The 24,030-nt window shown below is 38.2% G+C and overlaps 1 protein-coding gene across 1 annotated transcript in view; it reads right to left on the minus strand.

Annotated features, from left to right (window-relative positions):
- Nucleotides 1-24,030, minus strand: part of atm (ATM serine/threonine kinase) — a 64,574-nt gene that overhangs the window by 16,561 nt on the left and 23,983 nt on the right. The window contains exons 24-41 of the mRNA XM_016247533.1: nucleotides 22,448-22,574; nucleotides 22,149-22,348; nucleotides 21,575-21,749; nucleotides 17,023-17,187; nucleotides 16,718-16,850; nucleotides 16,508-16,603; nucleotides 15,953-16,124; nucleotides 15,652-15,793; nucleotides 15,101-15,277; nucleotides 14,786-14,963; nucleotides 14,544-14,655; nucleotides 12,376-12,534; nucleotides 12,110-12,218; nucleotides 11,772-11,860; nucleotides 7,969-8,071; nucleotides 7,736-7,884; nucleotides 7,414-7,518; nucleotides 6,882-7,001 (exon numbers count right to left, since the gene is read on the minus strand). Coding sequence (XP_016103019.1) covers nucleotides 6,882-7,001; nucleotides 7,414-7,518; nucleotides 7,736-7,884; nucleotides 7,969-8,071; nucleotides 11,772-11,860; nucleotides 12,110-12,218; nucleotides 12,376-12,534; nucleotides 14,544-14,655; nucleotides 14,786-14,963; nucleotides 15,101-15,277; nucleotides 15,652-15,793; nucleotides 15,953-16,124; nucleotides 16,508-16,603; nucleotides 16,718-16,850; nucleotides 17,023-17,187; nucleotides 21,575-21,749; nucleotides 22,149-22,348; nucleotides 22,448-22,574 — 2,511 coding nt within the window. The remainder of the gene's footprint in view (nucleotides 1-6,881; nucleotides 7,002-7,413; nucleotides 7,519-7,735; nucleotides 7,885-7,968; nucleotides 8,072-11,771; nucleotides 11,861-12,109; nucleotides 12,219-12,375; nucleotides 12,535-14,543; nucleotides 14,656-14,785; nucleotides 14,964-15,100; nucleotides 15,278-15,651; nucleotides 15,794-15,952; nucleotides 16,125-16,507; nucleotides 16,604-16,717; nucleotides 16,851-17,022; nucleotides 17,188-21,574; nucleotides 21,750-22,148; nucleotides 22,349-22,447; nucleotides 22,575-24,030) is intronic.

Raw genomic sequence — 24,030 nt, forward strand, 5'->3', positions numbered from 1 at the left:
GGGTCACATCACAGTGGAGTCAGCTGTCTTAACCGTGGCTTGGGTACTGCAAACACATACCAGCTTCATCACTGTGTCTGTCACGCGACTCTGTTCCCCTTTCGGGCTCTGTCTTTACATTTATTTTGAAAGATGAAGCTCGCGATTATGGTAAGGGGCATTACATTTCCGACGAGTGCTTGCGGTGTTCGGCCAATCACAATGCACTGGGTCAGCTGGCCAATCAGAGCAGACTGCGCTTGTCGGAATGAGGGACGAAGCGTTTGAGAGAGGCGGGGCATAGAGGACCTACAATAATGTACAGTATTTGAAAAAGAATGTGTTTTTTGAACATTAAAGCATGTCAACATATTCTGTTACACCAAATACACCAAATAATGATCTTTAAAAAAGCATCATATGACCCCTTTAAATGGTATGGCTCTATAAAGGTATTTTTAGTGCGAAACAACTGAGCGTCTGTGGCAGCGGAATTTGTAGTTTTAGAGAATATCAGTAAATTTGAAGTCACAGACAAAAGTTGCAAACTTGTCGATTTTCTTTTCTCTCCCACGAACACAACACAACAGTTACACCTTCTCGAATCCTTCATTGCAGGTGCACAAATCCTATTCAACGAATCACAAATCAACAAACTCGTACGCTCATGTTTTGCTACTATCGCTGCAGTGAATATGGTGCAAAACACATTCACACACCTGCATCAAAAATGTGAAGTCACGGATGAATTTTGTACATCCGCAAATCAGTATGTGAATTCTTACAATGAGATTTGCACACTTGCAGAATATTTTCTTACATATATTTTTTTGGATGCTTTTTCTAGCACAAACACAAGTGCATAACGACAACGGCGTGAATCTGCTGCTACGAGTCTCAAACCTGTTTTTTTGCTTGCAAATGACAAGTTTCGCGCACTCTCCCTTTTGCACCACATATCTGTGTGACATATGGTGCAAAAGTGATTTGTGCATCTGTAGAGGCGACGGCGGGCACTCTTCAGAGATCAAGAGAATTTTGGCCAATCAGAAGAGCTACACTGTATTCGGTTTTTGTTATTCTTTATAGTTCTTAGATTTTTTTTATGTTCAAGTTTGTGGATCTTATCTTCTGCAACGTCGGGGGTGTATTTTGGAGCCATCGTGACGTGATTACATCAGCTGGTAATTTAAGTTATACAGTTATACGGAATTAATCAGGGAAGCATAATAATTCTACACCGCCTTTTTATCGCAGGTTATGTCAGACAAACGTTACATAACAGTGAGCTAACGTGAAAATAGTAAAGAAAAATTAATTAAGAAACGCCGCTGTTATGTACATCTTTTGTGTTTTATTTTCAGGTTGTGGTCTATTGGTCATGTCATCTGCAACGGAGGTGTATTGGAGTCTTTTCTTGTGATTGCATCGTAGAGGTGGTAACAACAGGTGAGTAAAGTGCCATCAACTACTACATTAGCTGAGTTAGCCACTGGCTGCTGCTCTTCACTAACCCACAGAACGGGTTGTGGAGGAACAGACTAGCAATATATAGGAAGTTTGGCTAACAAATATTATGAATATTGTTTATTTTAAGTTCTGTTACTGTACGTTTTTTTTTTTCTGACCATAAAGTGTAATAACACTAACAGGCTGTTGTGACTCTGTCTGTTACAGGAGATTTCTCCAAGCAAAAACACGGATGCTGACTATTAGTGCCGTGTTCGATATGACGATGTAACAGAGATTTGACGATACGAGTATCGATACAGCTGCCTCTGTATCGATATTATGGCACGTGTGCAGCAGTGGACCGCACTTAATTTGAATACAAGAACACCGTATAAAATGGAGTAGAAAAGTGTGAGGTTTCTAAAAAATAGTGAATAGAGCAAAATATATAGGCTACAACAAGGTTTAATCTGGCCGCAGAGAAACACAGCCGGGGTTGCCTAATATAAAGAGACGTAATCCCCGAAACAGAGCTTCACACTTGCGCAATACGGAAATATCGGCTAAGTGTGTTACTTGTTTTTGTCAACCTGGCAACCATCTGCATGCGCTCTCTCTCCACTGTGGATAAAGCGCTTGCTTTCTGAAAACAGCGGTTAGCTTGCAGTTTAGCAATCTCCACTTCAATATTCTATTCTCAGAAAAGTGTAATTCATCAAGTGTTCATTTACGTCACACACAGAGAGAGGCTGTGTATGTATGAATTACCACCGTTTTGCCGCGTTTCTCTATTAACAGTGAAGCTGTGGCTTTAATTCCTTTTGATGTTACCAGCTCCTTGTTGAGAAAGATGATGTAGCTCTTGAGCCATTAATATTTATAAAATTGATTTATTGATCAAATTGCGGAGCAGCGCTGAGAAGTTTGTGTTGCTGAATGTCTGTGTGTGCGCGAAGCGTGATCTGTGTGACTAAACGTGTGCGTGTGAGATACAGTGAAGACAGCGCATTAGTTTAGAACTCTTCTAACTTTAATTTTTTTAATGTAGAAAGTGTGTTCATTTGTGCAATGATAACATACCAGCAATGTAAAGATTAATTTAATATATTAGTATGAGTAAATGACAATATAAATGTATCAGAACGAGTACATTATTATTTATGGGCTTAAAAACAAGATGCAAACAATCAGAATATTGCACCTGGTGGGGAGTGCCCAATGTAAACATGAAACATATGCTATTACCTATATTGTACTGTGGTACAGTTATGGAGGCCCTTCATAATGCAGAGGTCAGCTGCCTGCTCTGCCAATAGTTCGAACTGGCACTATAGTATGCAGTGTTTAATAAACAGCTGTTTTTCTAAATTCTGCTGAGGTGAAATTCAGTGCAGTCCCGTATCGTATCGTGACTTTGCTGGTGATACACAGCCCTACTGACTATGAGGGGCAGAATCATCATATGGCCAGCTGTCAATTGTATTGAAATTAGGTAACCCAAAATACATCTGATTTTACATTATATTTACATTCATGCATTTGCCAGATGCTTTAATCCAAAGCAACTTGTGCTGCGCTACTTACACATTTTATTGAGTTAAGTTACCCAAACAGTATTTTCAAGTACTTCTTTTGTTTTCTAGTTTGTGGTCTGGATCATGTTATCTGCAATACGGAAATATCGGCTAAGTGTGTTACTTGTTTTTGTCAACCTGGCAACCATCTGCATGCGCTCTCTCTCCACTGTGGATAAAGCGCTTGCTTTCTGAAAACAGCGGTTAGCTTGCAGTTTAGCAATCTCCACTTCAATATTCTATTCTCAGAAAAGTGTAATTCATCAAGTGTTCATTTACGTCACACACAGAGAGAGGCTGTGTATGTATGAATTACCACCGTTTTGCCGCGTTTCTCTATTAACAGTGAAGCTGTGGCTTTAATTCCTTTTGATGTTACCAGCTCCTTGTTGAGAAAGATGATGTAGCTCTTGAGCCATTAATATTTATAAAATTGATTTATTGATCAAATTGCGGAGCAGCGCTGAGAAGTTTGTGTTGCTGAATGTCTGTGTGTGCGCGAAGCGTGATCTGTGTGACTAAACGTGTGCGTGTGAGATACAGTGAAGACAGCGCATTAGTTTAGAACTCTTCTAACTTTAATTTTTTTAATGTAGAAAGTGTGTTCATTTGTGCAATGATAACATACCAGCAATGTAAAGATTAATTTAATATATTAGTATGAGTAAATGACAATATAAATGTATCAGAACGAGTACATTATTATTTATGGGCTTAAAAACAAGATGCAAACAATCAGAATATTGCACCTGGTGGGGAGTGCCCAATGTAAACATGAAACATATGCTATTACCTATATTGTACTGTGGTACAGTTATGGAGGCCCTTCATAATGCAGAGGTCAGCTGCCTGCTCTGCCAATAGTTCGAACTGGCACTATAGTATGCAGTGTTTAATAAACAGCTGTTTTTCTAAATTCTGCTGAGGTGAAATTCAGTGCAGTCCCGTATCGTATCGTGACTTTGCTGGTGATACACAGCCCTACTGACTATGAGGGGCAGAATCATCATATGGCCAGCTGTCAATTGTATTGAAATTAGGTAACCCAAAATACATCTGATTTTACATTATATTTACATTCATGCATTTGCCAGATGCTTTAATCCAAAGCAACTTGTGCTGCGCTACTTACACATTTTATTGAGTTAAGTTACCCAAACAGTATTTTCAAGTACTTCTTTTGTTTTCTAGTTTGTGGTCTGGATCATGTCATCTGCAATACATTCCAGTTGAAGCCTTTTCTCGTGATTGCCAACGTAACGGTGATAACATCAACTGGTAAGTTAGCCGAAGTAAACTAGTTATAGGTCGTTTTTTTTTTAATCGTTATCCATTCCCTGGAAATCAACTCCATTATTTCAGCAATATAGCTCTAAGCTCTCAATGGCAAATGCAGAAACGTTAATTCATGCATCATGACCTCAAGGTTAGATTATTGTAATGCTTTATTGGGTGGTTGTTCTGCGTGCTTAATAACAAACTCCAGCTGGTCCAAAATGCAGCAGCTAGAGTTCTTACTATAACCAAGAAGTATGACCATATTAGCCCAGTTCTGTTAACACTGCACTGGCTCCCTATTAAAGACAAACGCTAATGAGTTATTGTGATTTTTATGGGGTTGTAAAAAAAATATGCTATACAGTGTTGTACCACAATTGGATTGTTTTATACAGGTAAAAAATGAAAATAAACTGAACAGTACTAATACTGACAATACAGTAATAATACATCCAGCTACTGTAAAATTTACAGCAATCTCTTTACAGTGTAGTTTAGGTGCCTATCAGTTGGCACCCGAACGAGCAGGGGGAAAAATAAAATAATAATAAAAAAGTTTGCGAGCTGCGAGCATCTTCCAGAGCTGACAGCAGCAAATACCAATAAAGGTACATTTTCTTTCTTTTTCTGAAATCACTCACTGTTATACTGTACATTTGTTAATAATTTAAATATATTAACAAATATATTTAATCATCTTGTATATGACACTCTCATAATAATCTATTTAATTAACGGGTTAATCAATCTTTTATAAAGCCTCTTTGTGAGTTGCGAGTACTGGGGGGCCACTGTCCTATAGAGTTTCGCTTCAACCCTAATCAAACACACCTCTACCAATTAACTTAGTTAGGATTACTAGAAGGCTACAGGTAGGCGAGTTTTATCATGGTTAGAGCTAAACTCATTTAATATGTAAACTATAAATAAATGTACAGAATTACAGTGAGTAATTTAAGAAAAAGAAAGAAAATGTACCTTTATTGGTCAGCTCCAGAAGATGCTCACGCAGCTCGTTTTTTCTTTTCTTTTTTTCTCCCTGCTGATAGGCGCCCAAACTAGCTCCTCTTGATTGGCCAAAATTCTCTTGATCTCTGAAGAGTGCCCACCGTTGCATCTACAGATGCACAAATCACTTTTGCTCCACGTTTCACACATATATGAGGTGCAAAAGGGAGAGTGCGCGAAACTTGTAATTTGCTGTTCAACTACAAATTCCGCTGTCACAGACGCTCAGTTGTTTTGCACCAAAAATACCTTCATATGGCTCCATCTTACCTTTCTGTCCTACTGACTGAGCACCATTCAACCTGATCACTCAGGTATTCAAATCAGAGACTCCTGTCGATTCCCAAATCAAGGTTGAAATGTAGGGGTGACCGTGCTTTTTCTGTAGCTGCCCCCAGACTTTGGAATGATCTCGATTGGCATCATCTTTGTCTAAGTTAAAAACTTTTCTGTTTGATAAAGCATTTAATACTTGAAGCATTTTCTATTGTATATTACTGTTTTTATTATGTTGAAGCACTTTTTCTTTTATGGTACTCTTTTACAATTTTAATTGTTTCTGTCTTCTTGTTTTATTCTTGTTTTTTGTGGTTTTAGTTATTGTAAAGCATATTGGTCAATGTGGGCTGTTTTTAATCGTGCTATATAAATAAATTGTCATTGTCAAATATTTTAAGTGACTATCAATAGGCGCGTTTCCATTACCCTTCAAATTGTGCAAATTGAAATTGCGAATTGAAAATACGCCTAATGGAAACGCGAAAACGGCCATATATCGCAAAAAAGTTTTTGCGCTCGCATGAGGTGGTTTTTCAGGCAATGCGAAAAAGGATTAATTCGCAAAACTGCAATGGAAACGGCTTTTTCGCATTTACAGGTCACATGGCGTATGTAAAAAGTCACATGATCATTCTTCAATGTACTATAACCTCCAAGAAACACTTCATACATGGCCGCGCTCCAGTATAAGGGGCTTTCCCTACTATTAATACTTAGACAATTTACACTGCACACGTCTGCGGTGCAGTGTGGCTCTGATACGGTCACTGAAGCGGATTACGGCCACTCAATGCTTGTGTTTATGTTTTTATACAGTCTATGGTTTATTGCAGCCGCGCCACACAAGTTTTTGAACCGGCTCTCTTTGCTGCTTCTGTAAAGATACATGCATAAGCCTCCTTTGAATAAATATAGCCAAAATCCATCAAAATCCCACCAAAATCTGTTACCATGACTTATCGCGAGAGGCAAAGGGTTACGTTTTAGCCACATAACATTGGTTAATGGAAACGCCGTCATTTCGCAATACTTTTTTATCGACATTCAGAAAATATCGCCAAAGTTTTGCGCAAATCTGTAATGGAAACGCGCCTAATGAGAATGATGCTGTTTGTACCCCATATAGTGTAGTTACAATATTTGCAAGCAGGGCAATTCTAACCAGCAAAGAATTGACCCTGACTTGATACAGAAACTACACTTTTAAGTTCTTACATTTCTTGAGGTTTTTTTTTCTGTACGCTTTTATTTGGTAATTAGGAAATAGAGCTTTTGCTTCTATGACTCTAAAATTAAAATGTGGAATCTGACCTGGAGAAAAGCTCCTCGACACTCTGGAGTTCACGAATTCTCTGCAGGTTACAGAGAGCTGGATAGAGTGAAGACACGGCCTCCAGACTACCACGACACAACTCCTCGACCTCATGACCTCTGACAAAACACAAACACATACAAATCAGATAGAGGACCCTCTATGCACAGAATCCATATCTGTAATTGTTACTTATGGCTGTTCACACCCAGAACTATAACTATAAAGATAACTATTAGCATCCATACCAACACACTATATCGTTCTGTTTAAAAGTGTGCGGCAGTTAAGTTGTCTGCCCCTTTAAATACTCAAGCTCAGTCAGGAGTACTCTAATTGGCTGTCGAAGTTTTTATCATTCATCAGCTGGAAAAAAAAATCAATCAAATGATATTGTTCCTCTGTGTCTTTATCATTACAGTTGTGGGGTGGACTTTGGTATTCTCATAGAATTAGAACAATTATTAAAACTTTATAGTTTGTAGTTATTGTTTTTGGTGAGAACAGGCCTGGGATGAGTAGTTTAGTTACCTGGCGTAGTTGAGGGTTTGCTCAAATAGGGAGAATTCTCTATCTCTCAAAGCCTGGACGGCATTGAACAAGGACTCGTTGATGCCAGGCTTCAGCTTCTCATTTCTGAAAATAAAAATAAAATGAAAAATGTAAATATAACAATTACATTTTCATATCTCACATTTTTATATTTAATTATACATTTATTTTAGTGGCAGAGTAGACTAAATATACCACAGTATAAAAGGTACAATAGAATCTCAACTGACTGACACGTTTCTACCGTAACCCTAATGCAAACTTCTACTAATGATTAAAGAGTGTAAATACAAACCCACACCTCTCAGGCAGGTCACAGTCCCACTGTGTGTTTCTCCACGCCGCCTGAAAGCGTAGCTCTCGAAGTTCAGGACCCCACTCCACCCCTTCTTTCTCCAGCCCATGAAGATACGTGTTTAGAATACTACACAAACCAAAGTTCTGCAGACCCTGAGAAAGACACAAACTAACCACTGTTGACCAGAGATCACAATTTTAAATGCAACCATTCTCATAATTTTGCAGAAAACGAACCTCTACTATGCCGGTCTGCCGTGTGACCTCTGGGAGGTTGGAGTGGAGGTCGTATGAAACCAAAGCCTTGTCCCACATGGCCTCATGTTCATATGTTCGAATTCTGGAGACCACAAAGAAAACAAAAACAGCACTTCTAAATTTAGATGTTAATTAGTAAGAAAGTAATAATAATGACCTGTTACTTCAAATTAATTAATGCATTAACTAACATTAAACAGTGAGCAACTCATTTGTTTCATTAATCTACATACATAAAGTATTCGTTAATCTTTGCTAATGTTAGTGAAGACAAATGCAACTTAATTCTTAGCACATTAAATAATGTTAACGGAAACAACTACCAGATTTTAAAGGGGTCATATGATGCTGCTAAAAAGAACATTATTTTGTGTATTTGGTGTAATGAAATGTGTTAATGTTTTTTAAGGTTAAAAAAAACACATTCTTTTCCACATACTGTACATTATTGTTTCTCCTCTATGCCCCGCCTTTCTGAAATGCGTCGATTTTTACAAAGCTCATCGATCTGAAAAGCGAGGTGTGCTCTGATTGGCCAGCTATCCAGTGCATTGTGATTGGCCGAATACCTCAAGCTTGTGACGGAAATGTTACGCCCCTTTCCATACTGTGATGCCGTGTCCGGCCGGAGCGACGAGACAAAAACATGAAAACCCATTATAAACGAGGCATTTGTTGCATCCAGTGGGGACATAATTACTGATTCTAATGATTTATACTGTCTTTTTACACGTTGCGTTGCAACGTTGCATGAAGAGGATCACGCAGAACCCGTGCAAGCACGGCTCTTCATTTTATGTTTTTTTGTTGTCTCATACTTTTAGATACGCTGTTATTTGTAAATGCCACTGCTTATGTTAGCTTTTAATATTCGGTTTTATCCTGATCAAAGCTTTAATACAGCAGAATACATGATTGCGTTGTAGCACTTTCGTTAAGTAATTGTTTACTTTGTAACAGTAAGAAGTGTTTGCCAGCAAGTATTGCTCGCTACCACGGCAACCGCATACGCGTCCATGTTTAACGTTTCTCATAGCTATGTGAAAAATATCTGTCTGTCTATACACAAAGTGTACAATTGGAACACAGTTCATTGTTGGAGCTGAGCTGACGTGAGGAACAGGATTAAGAACCGCTGCTTTAAAACTTTGATTTTGAAACTTGTGAATCCATTAGAATCATCAGAAGACAGAATCACGATTCATATTTGAATAGATTTTTTCGTGCACCCCTAGTTTTGATGGCATGGCAACAACTCTTCCTCTTCTTGCAACATGGCAAACAAAGGGGTCGGGGGTTATGCAAATGTCTGGGTTTGTGATGTCACCAACCCAGGAAGTAGCTCATTGTAATACCTATTAGTCCCTATGAGCCGTATTTGTAGGCATTAAACTGCCATAATTTTAAAAGACAATTGCTGTGTCCCAATTCGCCTACTTATACTACACCCTAAAAGTATGTACTCTTTTTGTGAAGAAAAGTACATACTTTTGAGCATGTAGCGGAATAGTAGGCAAGCTTTGCTTGTGACGGAAATGTTACGCCCCTTTCCATACTGTGATGCCGTGTCCGGCTGGAGCGACGAGACAAAAACATTAAAACCCATTATAAACGAGGCATTTGTTGCATCCAGTGGGGACATAATTACTGATTCTAATGATTTATACTGTCTTTTTACACGTTGCGTTGCAACGTTGCATGAAGAGGATCACGCAGAACCCGTGCAAGCACGGCTCTTAATTTTATGTTTTTTTGTTGTCTCATACTTTTAGATACGCTGTTATTTGTAAATGCCACTGCTTATGTTAGCTGTTAATATACGGTTTTATCCTGATCAAAGCTTTAATACAGCAGAATACATGATTGCGTTGTAGCACTTTCGTTAAGTAATTGTTTACTTTGTAACAGTAAGAAGTGTTTGCCAGCAAGTATTGCTCGCTACCACGGCAACCGCATACGCGTCCATGTTTAACGTTTCTCATAGCTATGTGAAAAATATCTGTCTGTCTATACACAAAGTGTACAATTGGAACACAGTTCATTGTTGGAGCTGAGCTGACGTGAGGAACAGGATTAAGAACCGCTGCTTTAAAACTTTGATTTTGAAACTTGTGAATCCATTAGAATCATCAGAAGACAGAATCACGATTCATATTTGAATAGATTTTTTCGTGCACCCCTAGTTTTGATGGCATGGCAACAACTCTTCCTCTTCTTGCAACATGGCAAACAAAGGGGTCGGGGGTTATGCAAATGTCTGGGTTTGTGATGTCACCAACCCAGGAAGTAGCTCGTTGTAGTCCCTATGAGCCGTATTTGTAGGCATTAAACTGCCACAATTTTGCTGTGTCCCAATTCGCCTACTTATACTACACCCTAAAAGTATGTACTCTTTTTGTGAAGAAAAGTACATACTTTTGAGCATGTAGCGGAATAGTAGGCAAGCTTTGGTACATACTACTTCGTCATAACTGCGTCTTTAACGGACGCTCTGTTGCTTAGTTAAGTGCATTCTGTCACTGTCAATCATCTCGTCACAGTTAACAAAATCCACATTTCATTTCGTTTAATTTCCTACCGTACCGGAGAGAACCAGGAAGTAGCTCATTGTAATACCTATTAGTCCCTATGAGCCGTATTTGTAGGCATTAAACTGCCATAATTTTAAAAGACAATTGCTGTGTCCCAATTCGCCTACTTATACTACACCCTAAAAGTATGTACTCTTTTTGTGAAGAAAAGTACATACTTTTGAGCATCACCAACCCAGGAAGTAGCTCGTTGTAGTCCCTATGAGCCGTATTTGTAGGCATTAAACTGCCACAATTTTGCTGTGTCCCAATTCGCCTACTTATACTACACCCTAAAAGTATGTACTCTTTTTGTGAAGAAAAGTACATACTTTTGAGCATGTAGCGGAATAGTAGGCAAGCTTTGGTACATACTACTTCGTCATAACTGCGTCTTTAACGGACGCTCTGTTGCTTAGTTAAGTGCATTCTGTCACTGTCAATCATCTCGTCACAGTTAACAAAATCCACATTTCATTTCGTTTAATTTCCTACCGTACCGGAGAGAATGAAGAGGCACGCTGGTCTGCCAGTCGCAGGTCTTTCATGCCGAGAACGGCTCATGTGTTTGCATAATGATGCATTTAAAAGTTAATGACCAAACGTATCATTATAAAAGTTCACAATGTTGCTGCAGATGAAATATAACGTGCAAAACGTTAAATAAATATTTTTAATCAGGTTAGACATTGATTATTTATCACTCAAACCGCTTTCTTTGCCTGTACGTCGGTCTCGCATATTTCTCGCATGTTTCTAGTTTTTAAACACTTTTTATGCGTGTTTGTAGTGTAGCTGTGGGCAATATTAGCCGTTAAGAGTGTGCATCGATCTGCACTCATATTCTAATCTCAAGTAGTAGACCATCAAGGAATCTTTGGCATTCTCTTTTCAACAAACTACGATTTGGGACATACTAATTCTATTTTCGAAAACTATTTAGAACGGATAGTATGCAAATTGGGACGCAGCAAATATCTCCGTTTGCATTGAACTTTCAGGATCGTAACTTTGCAGATACTGTTTATGCTCAAACAGCAACATTACCTTAACTAAAGATTAAAAAGTGAAATCACAATCAACCACCACTTTAATTCATATATTTATGAAAGTTTTGTGAATGAGGCCTGTTGTGCATACAGTACAGACATATTTACATTTATTAAAATACCTGGATTTACTTCAAGATCATTTATGATTGGAAAGTCTCACCTAGTCAGAGGACTGATTAACTTGCCTCCTCCACATCCATACAGGCTGTCAGGTTCTCCAATGCATCTGTACACTTCAATCAGAAGATCCTGAGATGGGAAAATTAAACCATGTACTGTACTTAGTCTTACTTAATATCCCCAGTATTTTACTGCATTATGATCAATGAAGTGCTGTAGAGTGTCTGAGCGGTGCAGAGTGTAAGTAGAACACGGAGTGAAACTGCAGTGAAATGTAACAAGAAATGATTTTGAGAAGTGTTTGCAATACGCTTTGAGAGAAAAAGAGAAATGGTTGTCGCTCCACTCTACTTACATGCTCTGATACCCATCACCCACCTGGAGACTGATGCCAGAGTCTTCTAAACTCTTTTCATTCACACTGCTGATGGACAGTGTCTGGCTGCTCTCCTCAAACGTGATCCGTCTCGACACTCGAGACTGTGGCCTGAGACAAACACATGCATCTGGTCACCACACAGCTCTTCAAAACAACTAATGAATCTGGAGTATAGAACACTATGATCATGATTACAGTACACATTAAGTAGATGACACATTACATATAGCCTAACAGTAAGCAGAGAGTCGCTGGCAGACAGTACCTTTGGATCTGCTCCATGTCGGATCTGATCTTGTCCACGTAGATCTCAGAGTACAGGAGAGCAGTGAAATGGGCAGAACACATCTGAGCGGCTCCAGCCACCTCCAGATAATTTAGATCCAGCCAAAAATTTGAATCACACACCGTCCCATATTCATGACTTTAAAAAACAAAATGTCAAAGTTGAATCCATAATTAAAGCAGTGTACAATTTGTGAGAATGTAACAATGTGTTTTAACTATTTAACCAGGTGTCATTACAAATGATCAAAAAAGCAAACTGGTACCACACAGAAAAGATACACAAGTTCTGTCGTCGCTCCAATCAGCAACATTCATCTTATTCATTTCGCCAATGAGTTTTTCTCAAATACATTTTTCATTTGTTTACTAACAAATGTCAAACAGTGTATGCAGTAAATTCAAGTCATCAGCTTTTCCACCATGATGTATTGTTTTGATTGTTTTCATATTTCATGGTGGAATGTTTTAAGTCACGATAAGGCTAACTACAAAGGTAGCATTTTTTCTATAACCTAATGTCACATATTTGTATAATTTGACTGCAAAATCCAAATACTTTATGGTTGTCATTTTTCATTTCAAGCATACTCAAAATGAGTTATTTTCTCTGTAAGCAATTACACTAATGCATATAATATTTTTAGTCAGCAAGGACGTGTTAAATTGATCAGAAGTGACAGTAGACACTTGTAACGTCTCTTTTTTATATCAAATAATTGCTGCTCTTTCAAACTTTCTATTTATCAAAGAATCCTCTACAAAAATAGTAATAGTATCACGATTTCTACAAAAAAGTAGTAAGCAGCTTTTTGAGCTGCAAATCAGCATATTTGAATGACCATGTGACGGTAAAGGATGGAATTATGGCTGCTAAAAAAATCAGTTTTGCCATCACAGGAACCGATTTGCAGGATGACAATAAAAAGATTATTCTAAGGGGATTCTAATTTCTAACTTAAACAGTATTTGTAACTGATCCGCTGTTGCGTTCAAGAAATAAGCAGATATGTCTGTGATTGTCTACAGTGCTCAATGCTGCAAATAGATGTGCAAACCATTACGCACTGGATAGTCTGCCAAATCTGCAATGAATTCTCATTACTACAGCTTTAACTGAGGGTGCTATTGAATTCATTTGAGGGTGCTTTGTAGGGCTGTCAAAATGGCTGAAAAACTAAATTCGAATTTTTTTACTTAAATACTATCAATATTCAAATTATATTCGAATATAAAAGGCATAATTTCAGTTAGGGTTATAATTTCTCTCCTGAGGCCACAAGAGGGTGCATCGAGCAAAATATTACTAATGCACATTTCTTCAAAGCAATAAAATAACACGACTATCTTTGGAAAAAGTGCATAATGTTTAAAATAACGTTTGCAAAACCATATATAATTAATGAAGTTGCTTAAACAATTAGAAACAAAACAGCATCATGCATGTATGTACAGTTTAATATAAAGGATTGAAAACCAATCACAAAGACTACTTTTTTTCATTTAAAAACATGAGATGCAGTGGGATGGGGAAAAACCACCATGAAGTCTCGAGAAAGGTTTTTTAAAAGTTGAACTTGCATTAATTTTACATGGCTTTCTAAACAAGGCTCTCTTGTGCGAGGCGCGAGTGCAACGGTGATAGATGTCCCTATAGAAAATGCGATACGTATATGTTCTGTGTGAACGGTTTGGTTTCAGTTTTGACGTAAACAACATCTTCTCCGCATTGATGTTCCTTTTTCCCCGCAATATTTTGAATGAACAACGTAGCAGAGCTGCATCCAGTGGGTTCAACTGGATAGGCTAAAAACCCATTAAAATGCAACGACACTTACATCGTCATCGCATCTCGTGTGCCATTGATAAGGCTGCCTGACGCACACCTAAAATTCTAATGCAAAATTTGTGCATTCAAATGCGGATAAATTCGATGAATATTCGAAATTTAAAAAAAAAAAATTTTTTGACAGCCCTAGTGCTTAGCACTATCTAGCACCCCCATAGAACCGGGCCTGAATGATAAATGTGACACCACCTATACTTTCAGCAGTGGCAGTAAGAGTGCATGCATATTCAAAAATCACATTTAGAATTGTATACTGCTTTGGATACACAGAATTTGACAGAAATGAAAACTTGTCCAACCTTCCAGGTGCCACTGGGCGGCTCTGTTGCCTGAGATAGTCTATGACTGCCATCATGCTGCGGAGTGAGGTTTTGTCTATCTGGCTCTGGTTGCCAACATCAATACTGTTCCCTGTTAAAACAGGGAAAAAAGAAGAAGAAAAAACATTCTCTTGTAAGGAATGAAAATTAAGGCAGCATTGAAGCAGACCAAGCTGTTATGTCACAGTCAACACTTCAGCTCCTATCAAATAGCTTTGTACCTGAATCAGAGAGCATGGGGGTGGTGGGGCGGCTGGTGGGTGTGGAGGGTCTGCGGCACTGATTGAAGAAACTCTGGATGTTTGTGGATAACAGCTGTCTCCAGGAACCATCCACATCTCCCAGAAGAATATCATGAACAAAGAGTGGCAGCATCCTCTGACAAAATTCTGTTTTTACCTACAGCAGTAAAAGAGTTTTTCACTTAGACTCTGTTTTCCATTTGCATTGAGACTTTGGGTCAGATAAATACTTGTGTGTAAAACCATTACAATGGATCCTCAAAATACAGCACGGCTACTGTTTCGTCAGTGTACCTCACATAAAGGCCTGGTGAGAAGCAGAGCCTCATTGCGGACACCTCCACTGTCTAACAGGGCCATACACAGGTTCTTTAACCAGTCCTTGTGTCCACCAGGTTGCACTAACCAGAGTTCAGCATTGTCCAGCCTATGTCTGGACTCTGAGGTCACTTCCATACTCACAATGGTCTCCTGTATAAAAGAGCAGATAAATCCTATAAGGCAGTGCTTCCCAAACCTGTCTCGGGACATGTCTTCCTTTTATAACACACCTAATTCAAGTCACCAGCTCATTAGTAGAGACTGCAATTTGGTGCGTCCGACAAGAAACACATACAAAGTGTACAGTGGTGGGCAGTCCCAAGGACAGTTTTGAGAAGCACTGCTATAAGGAATGGACCACTTTATGGATAACTTTTCTTTTTGATGTTAGTAATTATTTAAACATCCGTTCACTCATTTGATTATTAATGGTTTAGCAGTTCACAAATATTTAGCGTGCAGTATGAATCAAGTGTGTCCATAAAAAGAATGTATCTAGACATATGTCAACGTGAAAGACTTGCCCGTTTCTTGGCAGAGCGAAAGGGGTTTAGGTATGCCAGCAAAGGGTCCCTTTTGCTTTTATACATTTCCCCAAATTCAATCCCACACTGAGTGGCCAATATGTCCTTCAGACATATGCCAGCAGCCTGACGCACTGCAATACTGAAATAAAAAAAGAGATAAGACATAGAATTATGGTCTAATCGGTGCACGTGCATTCATAATTATTGCTATCAGAAAGCAAAGTCTAGAAATAGTTTCTTGATTAAGGACTAAGTGTGAAAAAGTGTATGATCTGATAATTAAGTTGTAATGAAGTGCCTGTGATGTGTAAGTGCATTGTCCATGCAGTTCAGGATGATGAAGATCCACTGAAAAGGAACGTCAGGGAACAAATCGGCTGCTCTAGCATACAGCTGGTCTTTCCCATGGTGCAAAGCAATGGATGATAAGTCAACTGGACCAAGTTCTCCTAGGCACCGGCCAGCAGCCTCTGAAGAGTAAATGATAAAAAAAAAAAACATTTGGTAAAGTAAAAAAAAATTTTTAAAAAAAAGACAGGCTACACAGCTTATTCATTAATGACTAAATGAAATCAAAATTTCAACAGAGTACAAAGTAGTCTTGCTGTGCTATCAGAATCGAAAATGGTATTGGTACATACGTTGGTATCATTTTAGTAATTTGTATCCAATAAAAAGCTCCACCTGCCTCCAGCTAATAATGTAAACAGTAAATTATGGTTCACATAAAAAAGGAGGACAACATGTCCTTCTGCAATTTCATCAGGAAAATATATATCAACACGTCATAAAAACGGCACTTGTCATGCCAGTTCATTTCTTATATTGCACGTCAATACTGAAAAACACTTACTCAAGATGTCTCCTCCACCAGGATGGTTAGCTGCGATTTTGCAAAGCTGAAGAAGGTTAAGAACCAGCTTCACCAAAATACAGCTGGCAGGATCAGCTAAACAAACACAAATATCAGATATGGACATGAAGCATTAGGACACTGCTAGTACGGTTAGAGCTAAAGCACATTTAACGATTGCATAAAAATGCTCACTAATGTGATTCTGACCATGGCATTCTTTCAAGAGTTGTCCTATCTGCTGTTTATGGCTGTGAAGTTGCCTTTTTAGATCTTTCAACCCCTCCAAACGGGCCAGGGGCAAAGAATCACAAGATGTTACAGACAGAAAATGCTCAATTTCCTGCGATAGACAGAAAAATGGGAGGGACGAGATTAATTGTCAATGTTCAGGCATATCTTAGATCACCCGTGTCAATTGGATCTGAAACCATTACAAATGACGCTTTTGGATAAATGTAAATGTAAATAATGCGGGTCTACACAGCATTTCTGAAAAAGACTATAATATTGACCTGTCTGAGAGTGAAGGCTCCTGAGCTGTATTTGAGAGCGTGTTGGGCGGCTCTCAGATCTCTAAAGCGTGCTCGGTCAGGAAAAGGCTCCAATAGGGGTATGGAATTTCTCAACATGCTGTTCTCCGGGTTTTCAATTACCAGGAACCTTAGTAGACTGAGGACCTAAAAGCATACAATGTGTTATAATTCCCTGCTGAATAATGAATCAAATCACACATGCGAATAGGGCTAGGAAACATATTTACAATATATTTATTATCATTCTGGTAGTGATATAAAATTAACCAACATTGTTAATAGCGCAATTGACTTTAAATCAGTACTGCAAACCAGTTTTAAATTCCTGACTTAAAACCTTAACATAATAAAAAATAAAAAATAAATACAGTTTAGAAATAAAATCAGTTTTTAGTAAATCAGTATTTTTTTTTTAGGTTGACAATTAAAAAATTGGCCACACCATCATTTTTCCATTACTTTTTCTAAATATGAAATTTTTTAAAACATTAAGTATTTCAGATTAGATTTTTACATATCCATTAAATATTTTCATTTTTTAATTACATTTAAATTAAGATTTGTTTTAAAAGAAGTAATTCCTGAGAAAATATATGAGTATAATAAGATAAGAGACATCAACAAGGCTGAAAAATATAATGAAAATATTAAATAATTTCCTTTAGCTGCAACGCCCAGCCCTGTAAACACATATACATAGAGGACAACTTATCTCATAAATTTAAGGCAAAATAGCAATGGGAAAACACACTAGAACAGTACTTCTCTACCTTTTAGGCTATTAAGGTCCCCCGCTGCCCACTAACCAACATGTTCCTGACAGTTAAACATATGAGAGGTTACTCTGCAATAAAAAACATACTGCAAGTTTCCAAACTCCCCAGTTTAAAGGGGTCATATGATGTTGCTAAAAAGAACATTATTTTGTGTATTTGGTGTAATGAAATGTGTTTATGCGGTTTAAGGTCATTATTTTCCATACTGTACATTATTGTTTCTCCTCTATGCCCCGCCTTTCTGAAGCGCGTCGATTTTTACAAAGCTCATCGGTCTGAAAAAGCTAGGTGTGCTCTGATTGGCCAGCTGTACAGTGCGTTGTGATTGGCCGAATACCTCAAGCGTGTGACGGAAATGTTACGCCCCTTACCATATTGTGATGCCGTGTCCCGGCGCGACGAGACAAAAACATTAAAACCCATTATAAACAAGGCATTTGTTGCATCCAGTGGGGATATAATTACGGATTATAATGACTTATACTGTCTTTTACGTGTTGCATTGCATCGCGCTGCGTAAACATAAAACCATGTCTGCATTTGTGATCGAAGAAATGACAAACAACAAGAGCTACTCTACACTGCTCAAAACTCACGTTTGAATCGTCAGTGGCAAATCCTTTAAATGAAAAAGTACTTACAGTCTGCGAGTCAGAACAGCCGGCATTGTAGTCTACTCTACCAGGATCAGGAAGCAGTCCTCCATAAAATGTGCTGCATACATCTGAATATTTGGGTTGAACTGTTCTGGAACAGTATTGTAAATACAACTTAACCAGTGATTTCTAGTCGTGTCCTCTTTTGGAAGGCCAAACAAAGTAGTTTCGCTTTCACAACGAAACACACGGCAGGCTAGAGTGAGGAACGGCCAGCGGGCTTGAGAACGGCGTGGCCGGAGGGCTTGCGAGCACCACATGTGACGACCCCGGGCTGGACTCCGCTTCGTCTACGGTGAAAGCCAATTCGGCGATCCGCCACACGAAGTTGATGTATTTCCTCAGCGACCAGCACGGATCAGCTCTAGGCATGACGAAGCAGATATCGTCCTCTTTTGGAAGACCAAACAAAGTAGTTTCGCTTTCACAACGAAACACACAGCGCCTTCACGATATGGCGGCGGCGGCAGCAACAATACTACAGCGAGAATCAAAGTTACGCCTTCTTTCTTTGCGTGAACATTTGGGCGGCGTAATGCAAATATTCCCACATCGTGATGTAGACATGTGGGGGTGTGTTAGAACTAGAGGTCGACCGATAGTGGATTTTACCGATACCGACAGCTAGGTTGGACCACACTGGCCGATACCGATTAATCAACCGATAGTTTTTAAAATGGTAAACGAAAACTAAAACAGCACTTTTTCTATTTTTAAAAAAGCAGTACTGAACCATACTTTGTAAATGAATAAACATATTAATTATTATATTGATCATTAGAGTTATTTCATAGTTTACTAATGTTAAAAAAAGAAACTTTAAAATGTAAAAATATAGCCTATTAGTAATAGTAAATGTTGAAATGAACACACTAGGAACAATACTTTTACAGCTTTCATTAATATTACAAAAGGACTCTTACTGTAAAGTATTACCATTTAATTTCAACAGTCATGCTTAAATATGGCCATCTTTAAATATCTACATAAGGCCATAGCATTAAAATTACATACATACGTTATTGATATTGTATGTGTACTCTCACACTTTATTTGCTTCTATTTTAGAACACTGCATGATTATCTAATCAAAATAAAAAAAAATATGCAAGTCACACACTGGACAAAAGTGCAGCGATGCGTTCTCGGAGAAGTCACTCACACTTCAATTCAAGCAGCGGTCTAAAACTGTTTATTTAATCACCAAATGGACATAAGTTTGCTTCAAGAATGAACAATGTGGCATAAATGAGTTTGAGGTTCGGTGTTTAAAAAAACAGAACAAAGGGAAAGAGAGTGCGCGATCTGTATTACAGCTCTCTATATGAAGCATAAAGACTGTATTAGAGCCACAGAAAGAACACAATACATAATTTATAGCCTAGGGTGAAGTCATTACGTACATTAACAATGATTTGGGACAAATATAATGTAATTTAATGGAAAACTATGTGAATGGCGCTCTGGTCCGCGTCAGGATTTTCTGTCGGCTGCATTTAAATGCACGTTTGAAGTTTCCCGCTCTGTGCAGCGCGCAGTGTCACGTGTCTAAACAAACAACACGTGCTGTTAGTGATTTCCGCTCTCGTACTGTATAATGGCAGCAGACCCTTCTCAGCCACCCCAGCAACAGACGCAACCCGGAAAACTATCGGCATTGATTTTTGCCGATAACCGATAGTTCCGCCAATCAACTATCGGTGCCGATTAATCGGCAAAACCGATGAATCGGTCGACCTCTAGTTAGAACGAGCCGTTTTAGGTAGGTGTGGTTGACTCTTAACTTTTATAAAGAATATCTCTTTGGATTTGAGACTTTAGTCTTTGCAACTTTACAGATCTTCTTTATGTACCAAGAGCTTGTAACACTCCAAAGAGAAAGGAAAAATTTTTATCGATTCATATGACCCCTTTAAAATATGAATTATTCTATTCTAACCTTCTGAAATGCCATGGTTTGAAATCGTGAGAATGCAGATCTTAATGTGAATCATCGTTTTATGTAATTACAGAGGTGTGGTTTAAACAACAAAAAACTTAAACGCTGTTCCTGCTAGTTGAGTTTAAACCCATCTGTTATCTATACTGTAATTATTTTATATTCAGAAATCGATCAAAGATCATTCTCTTTATAATTGCTGGAACAGTGATTGGATTTCTGCATTTTTGACAAAACTCCCATTATAATCAAAGAAACAGTTTACACTGCTTAACGTAAACAAACAACACGTGCTGTTAGTGATTTCCGCTCTCGTACTGTATAATGGCAGCAGACCCTTCTCAGCCACCCCAGCAACAGACGCAACCCGGAAAACTATCGGCATTGATTTTTGCCGATAACCGATAGTTCCGCCAATCAACTATCGGTGCCGATTAATCGGCAAAACCGATGAATCGGTCGACCTCTGGTTAGAACGAGCCGTTTTAGGTAGGTGTGGTTGACTCTTAACTTTTATAAAGAATATCTCTTTGGATTTGAGACTTTAGTCTTTGCAACTTTACAGATCTTCTTTATGTACCAAGAGCTTGTAACACTCCAAAGAGAAAGGAAAAATTTTTATCGATTCATATGACCCCTTTAAAATATGAATTATTCTATTCTAACCTTCTGAAATGCCATGGTTTGAAATCGTGAGAATGCAGATCTTAATGTGAATCATCGTTTTATGTAATTACAGAGGTGTGGTTTAAACAACAAAAAACTTAAACGCTGTTCCTGCAAGTTGAGTTTAAACCCATCTGTTATCTATACTGTAATTATTTTATATTCAGAAATCGATCAAAGATCATTCTCTTTATAATTGCTGGAGCAGTGATTGGATTTCTGCATTTTTGACAAAACTCCCATTATAATCAAAGAAACAGTTTACACTGCTTAACGGATCTCTTATTTACATTGTGTTTTCACTCAGTAGACATGACTGTGTTCAGCTGCAGCACAGCGATGCAACCTTGAATGCTACAGGAGTAGATTAAATATAATGCAATAATCAACACTTTTCATGATTAGCTAAACTTAGCAGCTGATACAGTACATTATAAAATAACAGATTGTGACCTAAAGTTAACAGGTCATGCTCATTCACTCTTCTCTCTCACCTGCTGAGATATGGCAGACTGATCAGTGACCTGTGCTGTGAGAGTACCAACAATAACCTGCAGGTGGCTCTCTAGAGCATCATCACAGTACTGAACAGCTGTCTGACAGACCAGGGACAACAAGTCACAACACAGGGAGAGACTCCGAGTGGACACCTCATCCTGCTGACATGACCTACAGCAGAAAATAAGACCTCACTTATCTGTTTCTCAATGATTTCCGATAACATGAACCACACACAAAAAAAACATCCCGCCACTAATACTAGAAGATATTTTTGTGAATTCATTGCACATACAGTGGTGGCCAAAATGATTAGAACACTAGTATTTTCACCAGATAAGAAATGGTTTTAAGTCAGTTAATTCTATCTTTTGCTGTAGTGTGTCAGTAGGAAATATCAGTTTACATCTAATTGTAATAATCTGGTTTATTACAATTAATGGCAAAATGACTGTTTGGAAACACACTACAGCAAAAGATAGAGATAACTGACCATTTTTCAGCTGGTGAAAATACTGGCCACCACTAAATATAACCCTAAAACATCCCTAATACTGTGTGTGCACAGACCTGCTGTTGATGTGGTGAATGAGCGTATAGATGATGTCACGCAGCACAAACGCCCAGGCTCCGCCCAGCCCGTCCTTCACCTCTCTGAGCAGCAGGCTGACAAACAGGTGGTACATCATAAGTATGCGGTGCCTCTCATAGCCGTTGGTGGTCTCAGCAGCCTTCTGACAGATTGCTATGAGAATCTTCTGAATGGACATCTGAAACATACAGAACACAGACGGACGCAGGAGTCTTATAAAGAAATAAGCAGATGCTCAGGTGAAATAGGAATATGCAAGTTTGTGTGGGAGGCTCACAGGAGTCTTGGACAGGATGGCGACCAGAGACTTGTGATTGGCACTGTGGCATTTGCTCAGGTAGTCCAGCGTGGCTTTGATCACATATGAGCTGAAGAACGGTGGGTTTGGAGCAGGATCCAACTCTCTAATTACAAAAGTTAAAGCATGTTTATGAAATTTCTCTTGATTCCTATAGGGTTTCCTATGTTTGATGATACACAAACTGAAATAGCAAGATAATCTGACAAATTTTTGTGTCAAATTAAAATGAAAATTTTTTTTAAATGCCATAAACGTCATTTTCATGGTGAGAGCCAGGTTTAGTTATTCAAGATTGCATACAGCCAATCTGCCTCCACCAAATCAACAACTGCTAGACAGATTTTTTTTTCTTTTTCAATAATCCCTTTCACTCAGATACATGCCACAATTCAGAAAAAAATATACTTCTATTGCAGCCATCAAGACTTTAAAACAATGGCATTTAACCTTCAACCCAAAGTACAATTAACTGGTGAGCTTATTAAAGTGCGCCTATTATGGATTTTTGAAAATGACCTTTCATGCAGTGTGTAACACAGCTCTAAGTGAATGAAAACACCCTGCAAAGTTTTAAATCTGAAAGTGCACCGTGCATAAAGTTATTGTCTCTCAAAAGAAAGAGTCGACTGAATCATTGAAATGAGTCGTTTTTAAAACGAATCCCAAGCCGTTTCATGTTGACGTCAACATGAAACATTAGCATATTACCCGCCCACTTGTTGGTCTTTTCGGGTTGGTCTGAATGAAAATGCAAATTCATTCTTTGCCACTAGGTGCCGCTTTAGGAGCGGTATAATAGCGGTAAACAAAGCAGCACTGCGCTCACAAACGCTGCTTTATTAGGCATTACAGGCATGATGAAATGAAAATGAGACCAATCGAACCAATCACCGCAGATTAGCATCACGCAAAGTAGGGGTTTGGAAAAATGAATCGTCGAGCGAATCGTTTGGGAGTCGTTAAACAAGTAAAGTAAAAATAAATGCATATTATAAGATAATGAAAGTGTTTTTTGACTTTGCATGCATGTCAACCTGTTGTTGGTGACTCCCAAAACCAAAATATGAACCTTTCATTATTCCCATAATAGGGGCACTTTAATATTAATCAGGATAGTAGGATTTATAATTTTGTCACCTGCTTACCAAACGGAGTTGGCAGTACATGACAATGCATAATTTGGCATCTTTAAACGTCTTGGTATTATTTTGGTATTGACTTGGCACTAAAACCATGTTTGACATCACTATTTTATGCTAAATGTACACTGCCGTTCAAACGTTTGGGATCAGTAAGATGTTTAATGCTTTTTAAAGATGTTTCTTATGCTCATCAAGGCTGTATTTATTTGATCAAAAATACAGAAAAAAGCGTAATTTGGTGAAATATTATTGAAATTTAAAATAACAATTTTCTATTTAAATATACTTTAAAATACAATTTATTCCTGTGAAGCTGGAAGCTGAATTTTCAGCATCATTACTCCAGTCTTCAGTTTTAGAAATCATTCTAATATGCTGATTTATAATCAATGTTGGAAACAGTTGTGCTGCTTAATA

The sequence above is a fragment of the Sinocyclocheilus grahami genome, unplaced genomic scaffold, assembly GCF_001515645.1.
Source record: "Sinocyclocheilus grahami isolate Dianchi unplaced genomic scaffold, SAMN03320097.WGS_v1.1 scaffold841.1, whole genome shotgun sequence".
Taxonomy (NCBI): domain Eukaryota; kingdom Metazoa; phylum Chordata; class Actinopteri; order Cypriniformes; family Cyprinidae; genus Sinocyclocheilus; species Sinocyclocheilus grahami.